This window comes from Bos indicus, chromosome 18 (assembly GCF_029378745.1).
Source record: "Bos indicus isolate NIAB-ARS_2022 breed Sahiwal x Tharparkar chromosome 18, NIAB-ARS_B.indTharparkar_mat_pri_1.0, whole genome shotgun sequence".
Classification (NCBI taxonomy): domain Eukaryota; kingdom Metazoa; phylum Chordata; class Mammalia; order Artiodactyla; family Bovidae; genus Bos; species Bos indicus.
This window is the reverse complement of record NC_091777.1, coordinates 50,305,789-50,327,829: the sequence shown is the minus strand read 5'-3', so window position 1 is coordinate 50,327,829 and position 22,041 is coordinate 50,305,789. Positions and strand designations below refer to the sequence as shown.

The window sequence follows — 22,041 nt, the reverse complement described above, 5'->3', positions numbered from 1 at the left end:
TATCATTTCCTTCTAGAATATATCACAATTTATAACTGTGTGTGTGTGTTAGTAGCTCAGTTGTGTCTGACTCTTTGCAACTCACTAGGCTCCTCTGTCCAAGGTATTCTCCAGGCAAGAATACTGGGGAGAGTTCCCTTCTTTAGAGGATCGAACCCAGGTCTCCCGCATTGCAGGCAGATTCTTTACCATCTGAACCACGAGGGAAGTCCAGTTTCTAATTACATATTGCCTTGTGTGATTGTGTCTTTATCGAGTTTGAGCTCCATGAGAACAAGGGCTATGCCTGTCTTTTACCACTGTCCCTGCCATGCCCAGCACACAGCAGAAGCTCAAAAAATACATAAACTAAGTATATGAATGGTATATGAAGTTTGAGGTCAAGGACATGGGCTTTGAAGGCAGCCTGAGCTTGAATCACAACTCGACCACTTACTCACTCAATATCCTAATAAAATAGATCGAACTGCTCTGAGTTCAGTTTCCACGTTGTTACAGTAAGGATAGTCACAGTGCCTGGCACCTAAGAACACTATGAGTATGAGAGAGAATACTCATAGTGGAGAATACGCATAGTGGCATAGAGGAGAAGCTCAATAAATCCTGATTATCATTTCAATTTACCCACTGAGTGCATAGGATCATACTTGGCCCTGATTCTTCTTCACCTCATAAAACTGACGTCCAATAAACACCCACTATGTGCCAGGCACTGTAAGAGGCAGGGCAGAGGAATGACTAAGTCCCCGAATTCTGGAATCAGAAAGTACTGTTTACTGGGTTTTCAGTGTGATGCCTGAGGAGTGACTCCACATCTCTGAGCCTTCCTTTCCATCAGTTTAAGACAGGATTGATGACTTCTATCCAACTGGATCAGTGTGAGGATGACAGGGAACAGTGTTGATACAATTTCCAGCCATGTGCCTGGCACACTGTAGGGGCTCAGAAAAAGGAAGCAACCATTATTCCAGATACAGGGGATTGGTAGGGTATGATCACGGCCATTACCCTAGAGATGGGGGGCTGGTATTGGGTGTGATCATGAATTTGGAATGAGGTTGAAGTCAGGGGTGGGGTTGGAGACAGACTGAAAATGGGAAGGGGTTGGGGGTGAGGGCAGAGCTGTGGATCCAGGAAGAAATAGGGATGGGCTGGGGATGGGAATGAAGATAGTGTTGGAGATTGGGTTGGGGGTGGTGTTGGCTTTAGGGATGGGGCTGGGGTTGGGGGTGTCGGGTTTGGCAGGAAGGTGATTAAGGATGGGGTTGAAAGTGAAAGTCGCTCAGTGATGTCCAACTCTTTGGGATCCCATGGACTATACAGTCCATGGAATTCTCCAGGCCAGAATACTGAAGTGCAGATCCTTTCCTTTCTCCAGGGGATCTTCCCAGCTCAGGGACCCAACCCAGGTCTCCCGCATTGCAGGTGGATGCTTTACCAGCTGAGCCACAAGGGAAGCCCAAGGATGGGGTTGGGACTGCTATATTTAAAATAGATAACCAACAAAGACCTATTGTATAACACATGGGACTCCACTCAATGTTTGTGGCAGCCTGGATGGGAGCGGAGGATGGGAGCGGAGTTTGGGGGAGAATGGATACGTGTGTTTGTATGGCTGAGTCCCTTCCCTGTTCACCTGAAACTATTATTATCACAGCATTGTTAATTGCCTACACCCCAATACAAAAGTAAAAAGTTTTTTTTTTTTTTTAAAGGATAGAGTTGGGGAAGGAGGGTTAAGTTGAACTCAGGAATGGAGATAGGGTTGGGTTTGAGACAGAGATGAACAGGAATTCCCCGGAAGTCCAGTGGTTAGGACTACAGGCTTTCACTGCCAAGGACACAGGTTCAATCCCTGATTGGGGAACTAAGATCCAGCGAGTCCCACAGAGTGGCCAAAAAAAAAAAAAGGTAGAGAAGGAGAAAGTAGCAGATATGGAGCCTGGAAGCGGGTAGGATTCTTGATGAGGAAGAGGTGGGGACTGGGAGGGAGTTAAATTTGAAATGATCTTGGGCTTTGGGATGATGTTGCAGTTGAGTGTGGGGGCAGCACTGGATTTGGGAGTCCCCCAGGAGGAAACCCGGGCTGGCGCCGTGCAGGGCTCACCCTCAGGGTCCAGGAGACGTGCCAGCCCCAAGTGCTGCTCAGCCGTGCGGAAGGCTCTCTGCAGATTGTAGTTGGCGTTGGACTTGGTGAGCTTGCTGAAGTCCACGAGATCGGGCCTGGGCAGGGGCACAGAGTAGGCAGGCAGCAGGCAGGCTCCAAAGCCGGTGGGCAAACGGGTGAAAAGACATCTTTGTCTGAGTCCCACCCAGGGCGAGGGCAGGAGGCGCACAACCCGGCCAAGGGGAAAGCCGTGTGTACTGGTGCGTGTCTGCGTACCATGTAGCTGTGGGGCGAGCTCTGCGTGAGGGCATGTGTAAAGAAAAGTGAAGTCGTTCAGTCGTGTCCAACTCTTTGCAATTCCATAGACTGTAGCCTACCAGGTTCCTTCATCCGTGGAATTTTCCAGGCAAGAGTACTGGAGTAGGTTGCCATTTCCTTCTCCAGGGGCTCTTCCCAACCCAGGGATCGAACCCAGGTCTCCCACATTGCAGGCAGACACTTTCCCATCTGAGCCACCAGGGAAGCTCACATGTACATCTGACAATGACACTCACGTGTCTATGTGGGTGGGTTCTGTATTGCATTGTGTAGCCTTGGAAGTGTGAGGTCCAGAGCCCACCCTCTTGACTCAAACCCCAACCCAGCCTTCTCCTGGCTGTCACTCTGAGTGAGTTATTGTCTTGCCCTGTGCCTCCATTTCCTCCTTTGTAAAAAGGGGAGAAAAATAGGCTCTGCCTATAGGCTCACTGAATATTGAACGACTTATTGGAAAGCACTTAGAACATTCCGGGTACACTCAGTGACGTTCCCATTGTTAGCAGGACTCCAGTTAGAGCTTGTGGGTTGATGGGCATGTAGGTGGGCTGGGTCTCCCCGTATACATGAGTGTGTACATGTGGGTTCTGGCTTCCTTCACACTGGAAGCGAGTCCCTTCCAGTCTTCAGTTTCCCCTATCTGTCATATGAACAGACTTGTTATTATGGATCACATGCGTGTGTGCTCAGTCGCTTCAGTCGTGTCCGACTCTGCAACCCCATGGACTGTAGCTGGCCAGGCTTCTCTCCATGAGATTCTCCAGGCAAGAGTACTGGAGTGGGTTGCCATGCCCTCCTCCAGGTTATGGATCATGATGTGGGTGTAATTTATCTGGGAACCCTTCCTCAGCCACCTCGGCACCAGACCCTAAAGCAGGAATAGGTGGGTGTGCAGGGAGCCAGAAGGGGGACTTGGGGGCTCACTGTGAGGAAGAACTTTCTGAGAGGAGGAGGCGCTGTGCACACACCAGATTCGACCATCCATAGCAAGTGAGCTGCCCATCCTGGGAACACCCAAGCAGCTGGTCCATGTAGAAGTTGTATATGTGAATGAGTATATGCAGGTGTGCACACATCTATGGGAGGGCATAAAGGTCTCCATGTGTGCACAGGGTCTGTGTGTGTGTGTGTGCACATCTCTGTGTAAATGTGTAAGAGCATGTGTGTGAATGGAAATGCGTATGGAAGCAGAGAGGTGAAGGGAGTGCGCCCTGTGTCCGTGAGTGGCATCTGTACACATCCACGTACAGGGGAGCACCCAAGGGACAGGGTGGGGGTAGGGTGCAGGGCAGAGCTGCCCCAGGCCAGGTGGTACCTGTGCCGGTGAATGAGGGCATTGAAGGCCAAGCCGTCACGCCAGCTGGTGGTGAAATTCTGGATGTTTACCTCGGGGTAACTGGCAGCGTGGAAAGGAGAGACAGAGGCAGAGATGGAGAAAGTCCAGAGGAAGAGGGAGGGAGGAAGAGACAGAGATGGATTGAGGGATGGATAGATAGATGATAAAAGATGAATGATAGAAAAGTAGGTAGGTAGACAGATGGGCAGAGAGACACAGGTGATACACAGGCATATGAGGAAAGAAAGGAAGGACGGAGGGAACACAGAGATGGAGACAGCATGGGGAGAAGGAGGGGAGAGAGATTGAGAGGGACAGGAGATGAGCGAGAGAGAGAGAGAAGCAGAGGGAAGAAGGAAAAGGGAGGGACAGAGAGAGAGAGACAGACAGAGGTGGGGAAAGGAAGAAGGGAGGAGAGAGAAGGGGGGGGGGGGAGGGAGCGATCAGAACAAGGAAAAGCAGATATAAAGGTAAAGACAGACACACGGAAGAACAGATAGCGCTGCAAGACAGGCAGGGAGCCCCAGGAGGACGAGAGACAGAGAACGTCCAGTCTCCATCCATGCCTGCCCCTACCTTCTTCCTCCCCAGGCTGCTCTCAAGGGCACCTGAGCTTCAGGCCAGGCCCTTCCCAGCAGGACAGAGAGTTGTGGGACCGGGGGCATGCCCAGCGGTGTCCGTGTGCCCCTCTTCTCAAACCCACTGAAGATACCAGGACCCTGAACTTCCCAGCCCAGCCTGAGCCTTGGGTGTGCCCTCCTAGGCTGAGGGGGCTACTTTCAAGGGTGTGGGGTGGGGGGCAGCCCAGGAATCGGGCCCAGGGGTCCCACACAGGTGCACTTGAGGCCTTTAGGGGTGCGGGACCAGGTGGGAGGAGAGAAGGGAGCAGGCTAGGGACAGCTCCCCACCTCCCGGCATTATTCCCCTGAGGAGTCCGAATTCTTCCAGATTGTGATACAGGTTACACTGTGATACGGGATTGGGATACATCAAGGTTGGAAGAGTTTGGTAACTTCAGATGTAACTTTTGACCCTGAGGACTTGAGCCATCCCTTGCACCCCTGTCCCGGAGGGAAGCCCAGAGGTGAGGGCCTGGCTCCCCTGAGGACGAGGGACTTACCCAGCTGTCTTCATCTGACACCACAAGAGCAGCGCGTCCTTGGCTGAGCGTGTCTCTCTGTTGTCCTCAGTCTCAATCTTGATGACTTGAATCTGTGAAGATACAAAATATGGCTGCTGGGGTCTGGAGGGCTTGAGGCTGGGAGACACCCCACCCACATCCTGGGGGGACAGAGGAGATGGGAGAGGCAGCTTCAGGCTCAGGGTTGGGGCACCAGCTCTCTCCCCCTCCCCTTCCCCTATGGCATGTCCACTCCCCCCTACCCTACCTGGCCCCTTCTTCACCTGCCTATGCCCCACCCCAGTCCAGCTCCAGCCTCTTCCTTGGGCTTCCAGCTCCCAATCTTGGTGATGACCCCCAATCCAGAGAGATATTTCTAAGTCTGATGATGCCTTTTCTCTTGATAAAACTCTAATTTCTCCCCATCTCAGACAGAATAAGATCAGATTGTTAATCACAGATCACCTAGGCCCTGCTGACACTTCTGACTCGTCTCCTCCCTGTCTCCCCCTTGCCTCCTAGTCTCTAGTCATACTGGTCTTTCTGTTCCTGCAACAAGCTTAGCTCATTCCCACCCCAGAGACTTTGCATCTGCTGTGCCCTCTGCCTGGAATGCTTTTCCCTTTCATCTTCATAATCATTCAGCCACCAGCCTCTCACCAAGCCCTTCTCTGGTCCATATGATCCCTATTACTGCTTTATCATAATCTATTCTTATCTGTGTGACTCTTTATTTCTTTTTTTCTCTGCTTAGAATTGGTCCTTTTCCCACATATGTCTTGTTTACATATTGATGGGTTTATTTATCATCTGTCTACTGCTGGTCCCCCATGTCTTGCTCCATAAAGACAGAAAATTTGTCTATTTTGTCTCTGAACTGGAGCAAGACTGCCTGGATTCCTATTCCAGCTTCACTACCCAGCTGTGTGACCTTGAGCATATTACTTCACCTCTCTGAGCTTTAGTTTCCATGTTGGTAAGATGGTATAACGAATAATATCTAATTTATGGGGTTATTGTGCATATTAAATGCCAAGTGCTTAGAACAGAGTAAAATCTACATACATGATGATTATAATGATGATATTATTTCCTGGAGCATATTAGGAATATTTCTGGAATGACTGGATGAGTGGGTGAGGGACAACCTCTTAAGGCCTCCCTCTGGGTGGTGGGCTGGGCTGGGGTCACTTGGGATCACCTGGAAGCGAAGGATGATGGTCCAGACCAGCCCCAAGGTCAGTCGGTGGTTCCCGTCCACGATGTCATGTGAGCCCACGTTCTCCAGGTGCACACGCTGCTCCTTCAGGAACTGCAGGGCCTTGTCTACGTTTTCCAGTGAGTGGATCCTCATGCGACCACGCGTGGGCCTTGGCTAGGGCGGCAGGGTCATTAGGAGAGCCAGGGCCTGGCCAAGAGCACGTGCCCTCCGTCCCACCTCTTTCAAAGAAGGTCATGTACATAACTAGGCCCCTCTACCCCTGGTCCAGGCCACACCCCCTCAGCCTTATCAAAGACCCAGGATCCAGGCCTTCTAAAGAAGCTCTGCGCCACTCATAGCCAGACGCCTTCTAAGAGTCTAAGTCCTTTCAGGGCTTATTCTAGTTCCTGGTCCCGCCCCTTCAAGTTAAGCTCCACCTCTAAACTGATAGCCACACCTTTCATCATGAAGCCCCGCCCCCTGTTCATAGTCTTACTCCCGCCCCTTCCATTGGATCTCTGTCCCAGGCCACCACTGTTTTGCCTCTAGTCCCATGACCACACCCCTCACTTCCTCCTCTTCAGATTTGTGCCTAGAGCCACGCCCACTCCTTTCAAGCCCCGCCCCACTCCAGGAGTCTTCTCTTGTTTATGTTGCTGTTCAGTTGCTCTATTCCTTCCAAGGGTGCTCCTGTTCTATACCTTATGCCCCTCATAACTTCCAGAGCTTTAAGCGCTGGTCCTTTCATCAATCTCTAGCTCCATTATAACCCCACCCTTTGCAATGAAGTCCCATCCAAGCCCAGTCCCATCCAAGCCCAGAAATACAACTGCAACCCATACAATAAGTGGTATCCATACAAGAGTTCCATTTAATCCCCAGACTCCAGCGAACTCGGCCTCACTTTTCCGATGACAACCACACCCTCAACCATACACCCCTGCAACAGAGTTCTGCCCCAATTTTATAGCCATGCCTCCTGCTACCGCTTATCCAAGCCAAGCCCTTCTAATAAAGCTCCATCCTTCTCCATTAGCCCCCCACCATCACCACTTCCAATGGAGCCCCACCCAAGCCCAGAGTTCCTCCCCGAAGGACAGCCCTCTCCTTAAACAGAATCCCACCTCTGTTCCAAGTCAGACCCCAGGCTCTTCCCAACTAAGCTCAACCCTGTGCCATGGCCCTGCCCACCTGAATGAGGGGCCTTTAACCCACTCAGTCTTTCTAGTAAGCTCTGTCCATCCATTAGCCTGGCCCTGCAGTAGCCCAGCCCGAGACCCCAGGGTGGCCCCCTGTCCCCAGCCCTTCTGGCCCCCTCACCAGCTGCTCCCCGGACAGCACTTCCAGCAGCCGCGTGAGCACGAAGCCGTCCCTGAGGTCTGTGTAGAGGTCCCCAATGTGGCAGCCGACGCGGGCGAGGTGCGAGTTCACCCACTTGGTGAAGGTTTTCTTCTGCACAGCCTCCCGCTCATCTGAAGGACAGGTCCTGATGAGCCCCTAGCTCCTCCAGGAGCTCCGCCTTCCAGTTTCACCCCAGCCCTCCAAGGCCTGGGCAGTTCTCGCCCAGGCCCAGCTCTCTGCAACTATCAGGTCTTTGCAAGTGCTTCCTCCTATCTGAGACGCCCTCCCCTCACCCCCCTCTGCTGTCCTTTAAAATCTTCCTGAGATATCAGTTCCACAGGAAAACTGTCTTGTATCTTACCCTAGTCAGCTCTGTTCATTCGTTCAGTAAGTATTTGAGCGCCCACTATGTGCCTGGCACTGTTCTGGGCTCTGAATTCAGTCAGAGCCTTTTCCTGGCAGAGTTCAGTTTAGTGGGGGCACAGATAATAAGCTGGGGCTTCCCCGTGGTTCCACGGTAAAGAATCCGCCTGCCAATGCAGGAGACGCATGTTCGATCCCTGGGTCGAGAAGATCCCTTGGAGGAGGAAATGGCAACCCACTCCAGTATACTTGCCTGGGAAAATCCCATGAACAAAGGCGCCTGGTGGGCTACAGTCCTTGGGGTTGCAAAGAGTCGGACATGACTGAGTGACTAAGCACACAGATAATAGTCTAGGGAGTTATAGAGGGTTAAGGAGGGAGGAGAGGATGAGGGTTGGGTCTCAGGAATATCCCTGGCTGCTGTGGGGAGGGTACATCTGAAAGGGCAAGAATGGTAGCCTGGAGCCCAGGGAGGAGATTGGGGAAAGGACTCAGGAGAGACAGGAAGAGGCTGGACCAGGCAGACATTGAGGGGATGGGAGAGGGGGGCATCTTGAAGTTATTTAAAGATGAAAAAGTAAGGGTTAGCCACTGACAGGCTGTGGCGGAATGAAGAGGAAGGAATATGCTAGACTGCATGTTCCCTGCGGGCAGGAGCCACATCTTCCCCTCTGTAGCAGCTGGATTGCCAGGTTTCCCTCATCCCTGGGGTAAGGAGTGGGCTTGGGATGACTTAAAGGGGAGGTGCAAGGTAGGGAGGAGGTGTGAAACTTCTCCTCGCTGCTTACCAAGAAATTGTTTGGGACCTCTCTTCCTGTCATTTCTTTTTTAAATAACAGTTTTAGTATGAGCTATAATTCCCATACTATAGAATTTGTCCTTCTAAGTTGTAAATTCAGTGGTTTTTAGCATATTCACAGAGTTATACGTGGGCTGCTGTCTATGAAGTTGCACAGAGTCGGACACGACTGAAGTGACTTAGCAGCAGCAGCAGCAGAGTTATACGACCATCACCTCTATCTAATATTGGAACACTTTTACCACCCCAGAAAAGAAACCCCATACCTGTTAACAGTCACTTCCCATTCCACCTTTTCCTAACCCTAGGCAACCATTCATCCATTTTCGGACTCTAAGGATTTTCCTACTCTGGATACTTCACATAAATGGGATCGTGTGGCCTTTTGTGTCCGACTTCTTTCACTCGGCATAATGTTTTCAAGGTTCATCCATGTTGTGGTATGTAGCAGTTTTTTATTCCTTTTTACAGCTAAGTAATATTCCATGCATGCTAAGGTGGGTGCTAAGTCACTCAGTTGTGTCCCATTCTGTGTGACCCTATGGACTGTAGCTCCCCAGGCTCCTCTGTCCATGGAGATTCTTCAGGCAACAATCCTGGAGTGGGTTGCCTTGCCTTCCTTCAGCTGATCTTCCCGACCCAGGGATCGAACCCACGTCTCTTATGTCTCCTGCATTGGCAGGTGAGTTCTTTACCACTAGCACCACCTAGGAAGCCCCAGTGATCCATTGTATGGATATACCATATACTACCTGGTCAGGGAACTAGATCCCACATAACTAAGACCAAGCTCAGCCAAATAAATAATAGATAAAATTTAAAAATAAATGTTTTTTGAATATACAGAAACAACCCAGTGAATCCAAATGGAATAACTTGTTTGCTTAAATGTGAGTTGTGTGCTTTTGGATGGGATGGGGGACCTGTGTGAACACATGATCAATGATCACACATAAGGAAGTAATAATGGGAAATAATGTAAATAGAGTGTTTGCTTATCCTGCCTCTGACAACCAACACCCAGAGCAGATTGCAGTTCATGCTGAGGCCCGAGTGGAACTTGAGTGCATCCCCTGAGAGGGGCAGAATGAGGGCGACTGGATTCAGCTCTGCCTTTACTAATGACAGGCTATGTTGGGAAAAGCCCAAAGCCCATCCCTCCTCTTTGGGCCTCTGTTTTCCCATTTCCAAAATAAGGGGTTTAGACTAGGTCAGGGTTACTTCAGTGGGCTCTGGGGGACCCTGGGTGTTTGGGAATGCATGCTTGGAAAACAAGGACTCGGGAGAATAGTTTTTAATTTTGTAACTTCATTTCTGTGATCTGCAAAGAAAATTAGTAGTAACACATCCTGGATGGACTTCCTTGGTAGTCCAATGGAGGCGACACGGGTTCGATCCTTGGTCTGAGAAGTTTCCACATGCTGCAGGGCACCTAAGCCCACGAGCTGCCACTAGGGAAGCCCCCTCTCCTAGGGCCTGTACTGCTCAATAAGAGAGGCCATTGCAGTGAGAAGCCTGTGCACCAAAGTAGCCTCTGCTCACCGCAACTAGAGAAAGCCTGAGCTCAGCAACTAAGACGCAGCAGTGCAGCCAATAAATAATACTCTTTTAAAGATGAAGAAACACATCCTGGACTGTCTAGATGGTGACTTTATAGAGAAATATGCAGTGAGATTTGGGAGTTTGTGATTACAGTCTCGTTAGCATGGAGCTGGGATCCAGAACTGAAATGCTCACCAGGGCCAGGCACAAGGGAGAATGAGGCCCTGGTAAAAGGGAGCAGCAGCCACACAGCCCCACATGACTGGAGCCTCACAGGAGTGAAGGCCCGGTGCTGCCGTACCACGTGATAGCCCATGAGGTGCCAAAAATCTGGAGACAAGAATCTCCCTATTTTTAAATGCTGGCAACTGATTTACGTTTTTATAAAACACAGGGGGTTGAAACCAAATGTGTCCTAGAGTGCCAGTTCTGGCCTAAGTTGACATTGAATGTTGACTGTGCCTGAGTGCGTGTGGCTACCTCGCTGGGTGCCTTCCATCTGCCCTTCTGGTGCCACCTCCTCTCTGGTGCACCTGCTGTGAGCCCAGGGAGGCTGGCCAGGGTGGACCATGGGAATGGGCTCTTGGGCCATTAGAGGTTGGGTTTGGCTAGCAGGAGATGAGGGGAGAGAGAAAGGGCTGAGGGATTCATTTCCTCCCCAGGGTTTCCTAGTGGTAAAGAACCCGCCTGCCAGTGCAGGAGACATAAGAGACACCGGTTCGATCCCTGGATCAGGAAGATCCCCTGGAGAAGGGCATGGCTTCCGCGGTAGCTCAGAGGGTAAAGCATCTACCTGCAATGCAGGAGACATGGGTTTGATCCCCAGGTCGAGAAGATCCCCTGGAGGAGGAAATGGCAACCCACTCTGGTATTCTTGCCTGGGAAATCCTATGGACAGAGGAGCCTGGTGGGCTACAGTCCATGGAGTTGCAAAGAGTTGGACATGACTGAGCAATGACAAACACTTTCACTTTCTCTGCTTGACCAGGCTTCCCCCAGGGCCTGCTGGCACTCCCTACAGCCCCCACTCCTGCTGGGGACGCCTCGCTCCCCTCTCAGCGCTCCCTGCCCTGTCCCAGTCCCTGGGGTCTCCACACATCTATAAACAGTCCCTTCATTAAATTCTCCTTTTTGAGGAGCCCATCAGCTTCCTCCTGGTCCTCTAGCTGCCACACACATCTTTGGGTTGTCAAGACTCTAAGTCAAATTACAATTGTTCTTCGTCTGCCATTGTGTTCATACTATTTTGCCATTTATATATTCTTTCCCACTGTGGTAGTCACCAATTACAAGCGAAATACAAGCCTGGGACTTCCCTGACAGTCCCGTGGTTAAGACTCTGCACTTCCAATGCAGGAGACGAGGGTTCCATCCCTGGTCAGGGAACTAGGTCCCACATGCTGTGCAGTGTGGCCAAAAAAAAAATTTTTAAGTGACATGCATTTCCTTAGAATAAGATTTTAATTTTTTCACATATTTAATACATCAAGATTTTCATAGAGCAGGGACTAATCTATACTGGTTTCCAAGAAAGGATAGAGACAATATGTAAATGATACATTGGATATTAGTCTGGGGAAAGTGAGGAAGTTGGTGATACCAGGTATTGATGGAAATGTGGGAATATCATAACCTTCATGCCAGCTGGTGGGGCAGCCATTGTGTTAGTCACTCAGTCATGTCCGACTCTTTGGGAGCCCATGGGCTGTCACCCATCAGGCTCCTCGGTCCATGAAATTCTCCAGGCAACAATACTAGAGTGGGTAGCCATTCTCTTCTCTAGGGGAATTTTCCAGACCCAGCAATCAAACCTAGGTCTCCTGCATTGCAGGCAGATTCTTTACCATCTCAGCCACCAGGGAAGCCCACTCTGAAGACAATCTGAGTCAAATTAAATTAGTGCGTTCCCTCTGTGAGCCAACAATTCTTTCCCTACGTATATGTCAAGGCTATGGTTTTTCCTGTGGTCATGTATGGATGTGAGAGTTGGACTGTGAAAAAGGCTGAGCGCCGAAGAATTGATGCTTTTGAACTTTGGTGTTGGAGAAGACTCTTGAGAGTCCCTGGCAAGGGACTGCAAGGAGATCCAACCAGTCCATTCTGAAGGGGATCAGCCCTGGGATTTCTTTGGAAGGAATGATGCTAAAGCTGAAACTCCAGTACTTTGGCCACGTCATGCGAAGAGTTGACTCATTGGAAAAGACTCTGATGCTAGGAGGGATTGGGGGCAGGAGGAGAAGGGGATGACAGAGGATGAGATGGCTGGATGGCATCACTGACTCGATGGATGTGAGTCTGGGTGAACTCCGGGAGTTGGTGATGGACAGGGGGGCCTGGTGTACTGCGATTCATGGGGTCGCAAAGAGTCAGACACGACTGAGCGACTGATCTGATCTGATCTGATATGTCCTATAAACGTTCCCACGTGGGTTGTTTTTTTTTTTTTTTAATGTTTATTATTTGTTTATTTGGCTTCACCAGGTCTTAGTTGCAGCATGTGGGATCTAGTTTCCTGACCAGGGACTGAACCCAGGTCCCCTGCATTGGGAGGGCAGGGTGTCAGCCACTGGACCACCAGGGAAGTCCCTCCACACTGGTTTATAAGGAGCACACGTGATGAGGCCTCAGCACAGTGCTGTTTGCTGGGAGGGGCAGGGACAGGTTGAGGGCTGGAGAGAGCCTGGTTGTCCATCACTGGGAAAGTGGAGCATGGCGAATACACACCATCAACTCCAGGCAGCAGTTAGACTAGAGGCACACAGAGCCACATGGATGAGTCTTGAGGCTCTAAGCCACAGCGCTGAATGAGAACATAATGCCAAAAATGCAATCGAGACTATGATAAAACATGCATTGATTAGCCATACCTTTATGTACAAACCCACACATATAGGACTCCCAGATTTACAACAAAGTGAAATGGCAGTTCAGTAGGGAAAGGAAAGTCTCTTCAATAAGTGGAGCTGAGTCAACTGGACATTCATGGGGTGGGGGCGGGGGGGCAGGGAGGGGGAGAAAAGAACTTTGACCCACACTGTATACAATAATAAATACGCTAAATACCATTTGGCTTATAAACCTAAATGTGAAATGAATGCAATAATGCTTTCAGAGGAAAACATCAAAGAATATCTCCACGACCTTGGTGCAGGAAGTTTCTTACACAAGACACAGAGTGTGAGCCATATAGGAAATCATGATTAAATAATTATCAAATTAAACTACCTTTAAATTAAGAAACACTGTTCATCAAAAGGCAGCATTAAGGGCTTCCCTGGTGGCTCAGTGGTACAGAATCCACCTGCCAATACAGGAGACATGGGCTTGACCCCTGATGTGGGGAGATCCCACGTGCTGTGGAGCAACTAAGCGCCACAACTACTGAGCCCACACGCGCCAGAGTCCAGGCTCCACAATAAGAGAAGCCATCGCAATGAGAAGCCTGAGCACCGCAAGGAAGAGTAGCCCCTGTCTGCCACAGCTAGAGAGCCCTCGAAGCAACGAAGACCCAGCACAGCCAAAAATAATAAATACAATTATTTTTTTAAAGGCAACATTAAGAGAATGAAAAGACAAGCCACATAGTGGGAGAAAATATTCAGAACACATATATCAGACAAAGGATTTGTACCCAAACTATATAAGAATACCCACAAAACAGAAAAAACCAGGAAGGGATTTCTGTGGCTGTCAAGTGGTTAGGACTCTGTGCTTTGAATGGAGGGTGTGAGGGTTTGATCCCTGGTTGGGGAATTAAGCTTCCATACACTGCCTGCAGTGCAGCAAAAAAAAAAAAAAAAAGCAAAAAAATTAATAAGAAAGTAGACAAAAGACTTGAATGGGCACTTCACAGGAGCATATCCAAAGAGAAAATCTTTGAAGAGGCGCTCCACTTCATTAGTTGGTTTTAGTCACCAGGGAAATGCAAATTAAAACCACAATAGAATGCACACCCATCAGAATGGTTAAAATTACAAAGACTGAGCACACCAAGGGTTGGCTGTACAGCAACTGAATCTTTCATACACTGCTGGTGCGAATGTGAAATGATCCAAACCAGAAGCTTCTTCTAAAGTTTAGATATACACATACCAAATGACACAACAATTTCACTCCTGGGTGGGTATAAGCTGTCAGAAATGGGTGCCTGTATCCTACACAGTTTAGAGCAGCAATAACCTGTAATAGCTTGTGATACCACTAGCTACTAGTTTATAATCTTCTGGTTTGTGATAGTCCCAAAGTAGAAGCAACTCAAATGCTCATCAACAGATGAACGGATCCTAAGCTATGCCATAATCACATTGTGGAATACTATACAGCAATGAAAAGGAAGAGCCTACAAGTACAGGTAGACATGGATGAATCTCATGAGCCGAGTGCTGAGTGAATCAAACCAAACACAGAAGGGTACCCACTACATGGTCCTATTTGTATTCAGTTCAAGTGCCAGCAAACTGAATGTACACTGTTAGAAGCTAAGACAGTGTTTACACCTAGGATGATATAGAGGCAGCCTGAGGGGGGCTTCTCTGGGGCTGTCAGAGTCTGTGTCCCAATCTAGTTATAAGGGGGTACTCATTGTGGAAGTGCTGCCCATACAATATATTTGCCTTTCTCTGTGCATGTGATATTTTAATAAAGAGTTTAAAAATATGGATGCATGCACAGGAATTAGCAATGCATGTTGCAGTTATCCACATGCAGAGAAAAAGATTTGCATTAAAACAATCAGAATGATAGCCTGTAAGAGAGAAGGCATTGATGTGAGATTTGGGAATACAAGAGAATAAAAGAGTAGATCAAGAGAATAGGGACCTCTGGGCCTTCCCTGGCAATCCAGTGGCTAAGACTCTGAGCTCCCAATGCAGGGGACCCCGGTTCGATCCCTGGTCAGGGAACTAGATCCCACACGTTGCAACTAGGAGTTCAAATGCCACAACTAAAAGACCCTGCATCCTGCAACTAAGACCCGAAGCAGACAAATAAATACATAAATTTTTTTTTAAGAGAGAGAAAGAATGGGACCTCATACAGACACATGAGACCAACGAACCACAAATTCTGTAAGCACAGGATCCAGACAGTTTTTTAAATAAATTCATGCAAAAACATTTACAGAGGACTCTGCTCAAAGATTTAGCTTTAGTTTGAATAAAGAAAACCATGAGAGAAGTGGGCAAAGGGATGCAAAAGAAAATGCACGGTAGCTGTCTATGTCATAATGATATTTTGCACAGTAGGAGAGCAGCATCTTGATGTCATTGTTAAGCTGAAGTTACTGGTTTTGTGGTTTGAGTCTCAATCCAACTTATGTGTTTTAGTTGCAGAACAAGCATAAGAGATATAAACAGAGCTGTGTGCTTTTGTACATTTAAGAAAACCATAGTTCAATGATAATAGTTATATGTGGAATCTAAAATATGACACAAATGAAACAGAAACAGAGAATGTGGGGGTGGAAATTGGGAGTTGGGATTAGCAGATGCAAACCATTATAAATATATAGAATGGATAAAAAGCAGGCCCTACTGGATAGCACAAGGAGCTATATTCAATATCCTGTAATAAACCATAATGGAAAAGAAAAAAGACAACAGAAAACCACAGTGGTAATAATTTAAGTAGACACAGGAAGTGTATGAGAAAGCTTTTTTCCTTAAAGGGGGTCCCTACATTTCTCTGGACTAGATGCTATCTGAAGTGTCTGGGGCTGGTGTTCTCGAATCAGTGGTTCTTAAAGTTGTAGAGTCCTTGATCCTCACATTGCCACATCCCACCTCTGCATAAAATCTCCCCATAGTCCCAGGTGCCCTCAGACTCTTCAGAATGGCCAACAAGGCCCCTCAGGATCTGGCTGCCACTGCCTCCTCTCCCATCATCATTTACTCACCACCTCACTCCAGCTACTCTCAACTTCTGGAGGTCTTCCCTATGCTGTTCCCTCCCTCTGGAATATTCTTCCAGTCTGTTCCCCAGCATTCACTCCTGTTCATCCTCTGGAGCTCAGCTTAGCCATCTTCTCCTCCATGAAGCACTCTGATCCTCTCTCCTGAATCAGGCCCCTCATCTGGGCTCCTACAGCTCTGAGCTTCCCCATCTGGCCTCTGCCCGTGCCTCCCCCATCTCGGCTCTGATCCCTGTGGTTCATCACAGCCAGGCTAGATTTAACTTTCCCACTGGACTGGATCTAACTTTCCCACTGGACTGGATCTAACTTTCCCACTGGACTGGGAGCCCTGGAGAAGCAGGACCTGGGCTGCCTCAGTCACCACTATGTCCCTCCTATTGTCCAAGCACAGAGCACAGGAGCACAGCGCAGGCACTGCCTAAATATTTTGTGGATGAAATAATAAATTCTAGAATTCTAAGTGGATACATTCCCAAGGTTTTAAATCTAAGAGTCTAAAAATACATTTTTGGGACGTCCCTCATAGTCCTGTGGTTAAGACTCTGCACTTCCAATATGGGGGGTGTGGGTTCGATCCCTGGTCAGAGACCTAAGATCCCACATGCTGTGTGGTACAACCAAAAAAAATGAAAAAATAAAATACAGTTTTAAGTTTTCATGAGTATATGTTTATACCCTTCTAGGTGTCGAAACCAGAGGAAGCCAGCAATCCACGGGTTGAATCTGGTTCAGACTGTGTGCACTTATTTACAGTTTCTTTTTTTAATTGGGAAACGGCAGATACACATCAGAGCTAGCAGCTCTGGGCCCACATTTCCTTGGGTTTAGAGCTGGTGACCAGCTGACCAGAGCACCCAGTTGACTACAGCCCCCAGGCCACTCACTTGTGTATGTCACCTGCTTCCCCAGAGGCCCATGAGTTTAACGAGATGCTCAACATCTTATAAAGTTCCAAGAATCTCAGTATTGAAGATCCCACGATTGTCAAATACTGAGTTACTAACATTCTGAGATTCTGAGGGAACTGATACTGACTTTGGGATTTTAAGATTTCACGACTCTGACAATATATATTTTATGTGTATAACATGCCACATTTCTGAGATATTAACATTCCAAGGGTCAACGTGCTAAGGGTCTAATGTTTTAAAGGCTTACGATTATGGAATTGTGTGTCTGAGAAGGGTCTTTGCTCATAAAACTTTAGTATTGATGATTAAACACTTCTGAGATTCTAAAACTTCATGAATACAAAGTCCAAAGGATCAAGAACTTAAAGTTCCAAAGGTCTAAGGTCCTAAGATTTTATACAGTTCTCTGGTCTTTGCTTATATTGTCCTAAAACATCAAAGTAGTGTGACCAACCATTCTAGTTGTCCCAAGACTGAGGGTTTCAGTGCAAAAAAACATGAAGGTGTGGTCATTCTGCTCAGCATCCACATTTCTAATCTGAAATCCTAAAGCTTTAGGATTATAAAGTCCTAAGGACCTATGTATATTAGAGTCTAGATTTCTGAGGCTTTAAGATTCTAAGACCCAACAATTAAAATGTTTAAGATTGGTGATTACAAAGTTCTGTTTACAAGAGTCTCCATTTCTAAAGGTCTTTGATTCAAAGAATCTCTGAGTATGACATTCCATGGTCCTAAGATGCTAGATGTCAGCATTTTGGGATTCTAAGGAAGCACACTTAGAAAGTCCCACCTTTCTGGGATTGTACATTTCTAAGGTTCTATGAGAGATTTCCCAGGTGGCTCAGTGGTAAGAATCCGCCTGCCAATGTAGGAGACCCGGGTCCAATCCCTGGGTCAGGAAGGTCCCCTGGAGAAGGAAATGGCAACCCACTCTAGCATTTTTGCCTGAAGAATCCCACGGACAGAGGAGCCTGGTGGGCTAACAATCCATGGGGTCACAAAGGAGTTGGACATGCTTAGCAACTAAACAACAACACTGATAGAGAACAATTTTCCAGTATCGTGGAAAGTTCTACTGGAGAGTGCTGGTCTAAAGACTCAAGTTCCAAGTGTCTGTAACCCTCTTCCCATCCTCCAGGTCATCAAGGTATACAGACACCACCCCAGCAGTGCCTTCCCTTCCTTCTCTTCCAACCCCAACCCCAGCCATCTTCCAGGTACCTGCCAAGGCCTTGATCCGGGAGCACTCAAAGAGTGAGGCTGCTGCAGTGGAGGCGGCTGGTTGCTCCCGCTCCCAGCCCCGATCGGGACTGTCCCAGCGGGCTGAAAGGTTGTTATTATTGGGGGCTGGTAGCCCCTCCATGTTGTCCACTTCCCCTGGTACCTGCGCCATTGGGGGAGATGAGGCCTGGGGATGAGGAGAGGCAGGTTAGGGATAGGGGCTGAGTTCAGAAGTCCCACTTCTTTTTTAAAAATTTATTTATTTGGCTGTGCCAGGTCTTAGTTGCAGCATGCAGGATCTTCAACCTTCATTGTGGCAAGCAAGATATTTACTTGTGGCACATGGGCTCTGTCTCTTTCCCTGACCAGGGATTGAACCCAAGCCCCCTGCATAGGGAGCGTGGAGTCTCAGCCACTGGACCACCAGTAAAGTCTAGAGATCCCACCTCTAACAGGGACTGACTGTGAGTTCTGTCCCCTCTCTCACCTTCAGTTTCTCTGTCTTTAGAAGGGAGGGACATGCTAATAATGACAATAATTTTCACCCTAATCACATCATAGGGCTGTGGTCAAACACCCACCTTAATACCTAGCAGAGGGTAAGGGCTTAGCAAATTGTCACTGTTAGGTCTCCATGGTGGTTCAGTGGTTAAGACTTGGCACTTCCACTGCAGGGGTCATAGGTTCAATTTCTAGTTGGGGAACAAGAGATTGAACCTATAAGATCCTGCATGCCACGTGGCCTTCCCACTAAAAACCTGTCACTGTTATTGTTAGAATTATAGCATTGTTATCAATAGAACTCTATAAAGCAGTACCAATAATAATTAACATTTATTGAGCACTTGCACTGTGCTCAGTACTTATTATGCATTATATCTTACTTAATTCCCACAAATTTAACAATCTAAAGAAAGGTATTATTAGGCCTGTTTTACAGAGGAGGAGGCTGAGGCACAGAGGGGTTAATTCACTTGCCCAAAGTCACACAGTAACCAGGATAGAAATTTAGTCACTGTGATTGAATAACTGCATTAACGGTCTCAATTCTTCATCCGTATAGCCACGTCCTCTGCCATAAAGCTCCTCAGTGTTCTCCCACTCTGGGGATGGGAGGAATAAAAGAGTGGGGTTGAGTGGGGGAAAGCCCTACCCCCTGACTCTGGGGTTGGCCACATGACTTGCTTTGACCAACAGAATAAGGTAGAAGTGCTAGTGAGGTCTGAGCCCAGGACTCAGGAGATCTTGCATGTTTTTGCTTGTGTTTGACTGTGGCCATGAGAAAAATATTGTAGGGCTAGTCCAAGTCCAAGGCCCTCATCACAGCCAAGGCCAGCCTCAGCAACCAACAGTCAACATCCCCCTACCCATCCTAACTGGTAAATAAGTTCAGATGAGCCCAAGTCACTGACCTCAGATTAACTCAAGGCTAAATAAATGCCTAGTGTTTTATGACACTGAGTCTGGGGGTGGTTTTCTTATGTAGCATTATTGTGGCACTAGCTGACTGACATATTGTCTGACTCTAGAGTGATGTTCTAGAACACTGCCAGATTGTAAATATGAAATTTAAGGGTGTGGGAGATATTAGATACATCTCCTCCATTCTCTAGAACCCCAGCCCTGATTCTAAGACTAAGAAAAGAGGGAGCTGGGAGGAGCTCAATGTCCCCATTCTCAAAATATTCAGACAGTAGCCAACAAAACAGATTTTAGGAAGGCAGGGTCTGGTCTTGGTCAATGTAGTAGAGACTGTCCCTTTCCATAGACACTCAAAAATCCATTATTATCTTTCCCTTCTTCCACGGAAAGCTTTAAGTGGGCATTTGTGTGACCTCGGCCAAGTCACCTTTTCTAGGGCTCAGTTTGTTCATCTGTAAAATGGTAACAATAATAATAGTACCCATTTCCTAGGAGTGTTTGAAGATGAGAGAATTAATGATGTGGGGAACGTGGTATCTAGTACACAGTAAAGCCCTCAATACACGGGCCTTGCTGTTACTATTCATCCTCCAGTCACATATCTTAGCAAATCAAAGTGCCTGTGCTGAAGTCAGACAAAAATGAGTTCAAGTCCTGCTTTATTCTTGCTGTATCTTTAAACCCGATTACCTTTAACTTGGCTTCTCCGTGCCTCAGTGTCCCTTCCTGTTAAACGGTGAACACAACTGTTTCCTCAATGGAGGATACTTGGAGATGGAAAGGCACTTAGCACTTGGTGAGCTCTCGGTCAGGCTGGCGGTGGAACAGCCCTGTCTATTACATGATTCAACGGGGAAGGAAGGGAGAAGGCGGTGGGGGAGGTGAAAAGGGGTGTCCTGAGGGCCCCTGGAAAGGTTGGTCGGGCGAGGCTGGGGATAGGAGCTGACAGCCGATGCTTTAACCCTTCCAAGGCCGCGCCTCTCTCTCCCTACAGTCTAGTCACCGTTCTCAAGGAGGGAGGCCTGGGAAGGACAAGGCTTGGGTGGAAGACCCACGTATGGCGCCGAGGTTGGACTGGGGTGAGGGACTGGGGAGTCATTCTGCCCTCGACCCTCTGCCTCCCCTAGCCGGGGAGACCCTCGGGGCTCAGGCCATGCCCACGGGGCGCGGGGGAGGGATGCTCAAGCAGGTGGGAAGATGCTGGAGGGAGGGGCTATTGGCCCCCACGCCGCTCACCTGGCCCCGCGGCCGCCGGTGCCGCTGTCCCCGCTGCTCGCCGTGGCCGACCGCCCTCCCTGTCGGTGTCCTCGGCCCGGCCCGGCCCAGCCGGCTCGGCTCGGCCCCACCGGCTCCGCCGCTCGGCCAGATCCGCATGCGCCGCTACCGCCGGCGCGCCTCCTCCCGATCGCGCGGCCGCCGCGCTCGGCGCGCCCCCGGGACCCTCTCCCGCCCGCGGGTCCCCCGCCAACCCCGGCAGCCTGCAGCGCCTGCCCACGCGCGGCCACACACCCGGCCACGGCGTGCGATACACAGCTGCAGGGGCCGGAGGCAGCGTCACACACAGTGCACACTCCCACGGGGACACACACTCCCGCACTGCCACACACACGCGGGTCTCATACAGCGTCACAAGGACTATCCACATCCACACGCTCACACTTCGCCCCCTTCTACGGGGTCACGCAGGGTCAAATATTCAAAGTGTGTCACGCAGTCACAAGCTTGCACGAGGTCCCGCGCTGAAACGGTGCCCGACAGCGTCACACACTGTAAAACACTCAAATTGTGTCACCACCATTCACGTGGAGTCATACGAGCACACCTGTGCCACACACTGTAGCACACTTCCATGGGATCACAGACTATCATCGACTCACATATCACACACGGCTTCACCGTCACACAGCGTCACACACTTTTACACACTCAAACTTGTTACACACTCACATGGGAGTCATGCATCCTGCACAGTCACACACACGTTACACAGTCACAGGTCACAAATAACATCACAACAACAGTAACACCCACAGCCACACTCAAATGATGTCACAGAGTCACACACGAAGAGTCACACACTCCCGTGTATCACAACTCACACATGTCCCACACTCACACCATATCCCCCAGCGTCATGGATGCATATAGGACCACAAACGGTAACACTATCCACCGGTGTCACCACAAGGTCACAGAGGAAGAGCATCAGTGCCTTCCACACGTGGTGTCACACAGTCTCACACTGTTTTACACGGTGTTTTACACAGAGGGCACAAGTGTCTTCCACAATCATGCTCTCCCTTGGGGTTATTCGCAGAGTCACACAGGGTCAACACGGGCACATAGACACGCAGCTACACAGTGTCTCCCTCACGCATCCACACTGTCCTGCCTCACTTTCTTCCCTTGTAGCCTTGGGGAGGCCGTGGGGCGTTATGTGAGTCCCAGA

At 49.0% G+C, this 22,041-nt stretch overlaps 1 protein-coding gene across 3 annotated transcripts in view; it reads right to left on the bottom strand.

Moving 5' to 3' along the window:
* SPTBN4 (spectrin beta, non-erythrocytic 4) overlaps window positions 1–20,955 on the bottom strand; it is an 80,513-nt gene extending 59,558 nt beyond the window's left edge. For all 3 annotated transcript variants that reach the window (XR_011561559.1, XM_070771046.1, XM_070771048.1), the window contains exons 1-7: window positions 20,829–20,955; window positions 18,171–18,357; window positions 7,400–7,551; window positions 6,080–6,253; window positions 4,879–4,970; window positions 3,738–3,818; window positions 2,108–2,223 (exon numbers count right to left, since the gene is read on the bottom strand). Coding sequence is in view for 2 of the 3 variants with exons in the window: in XM_070771046.1 (XP_070627147.1) it covers window positions 2,108–2,223; window positions 3,738–3,818; window positions 4,879–4,970; window positions 6,080–6,253; window positions 7,400–7,551; window positions 18,171–18,342 (787 nt within the window). In the remaining variant the exon portion in view is untranslated. The remainder of the gene's footprint in view (window positions 1–2,107; window positions 2,224–3,737; window positions 3,819–4,878; window positions 4,971–6,079; window positions 6,254–7,399; window positions 7,552–18,170; window positions 18,358–20,828) is intronic.
* Between the last annotated feature and the right edge of the window lie 1,086 nt (window positions 20,956–22,041).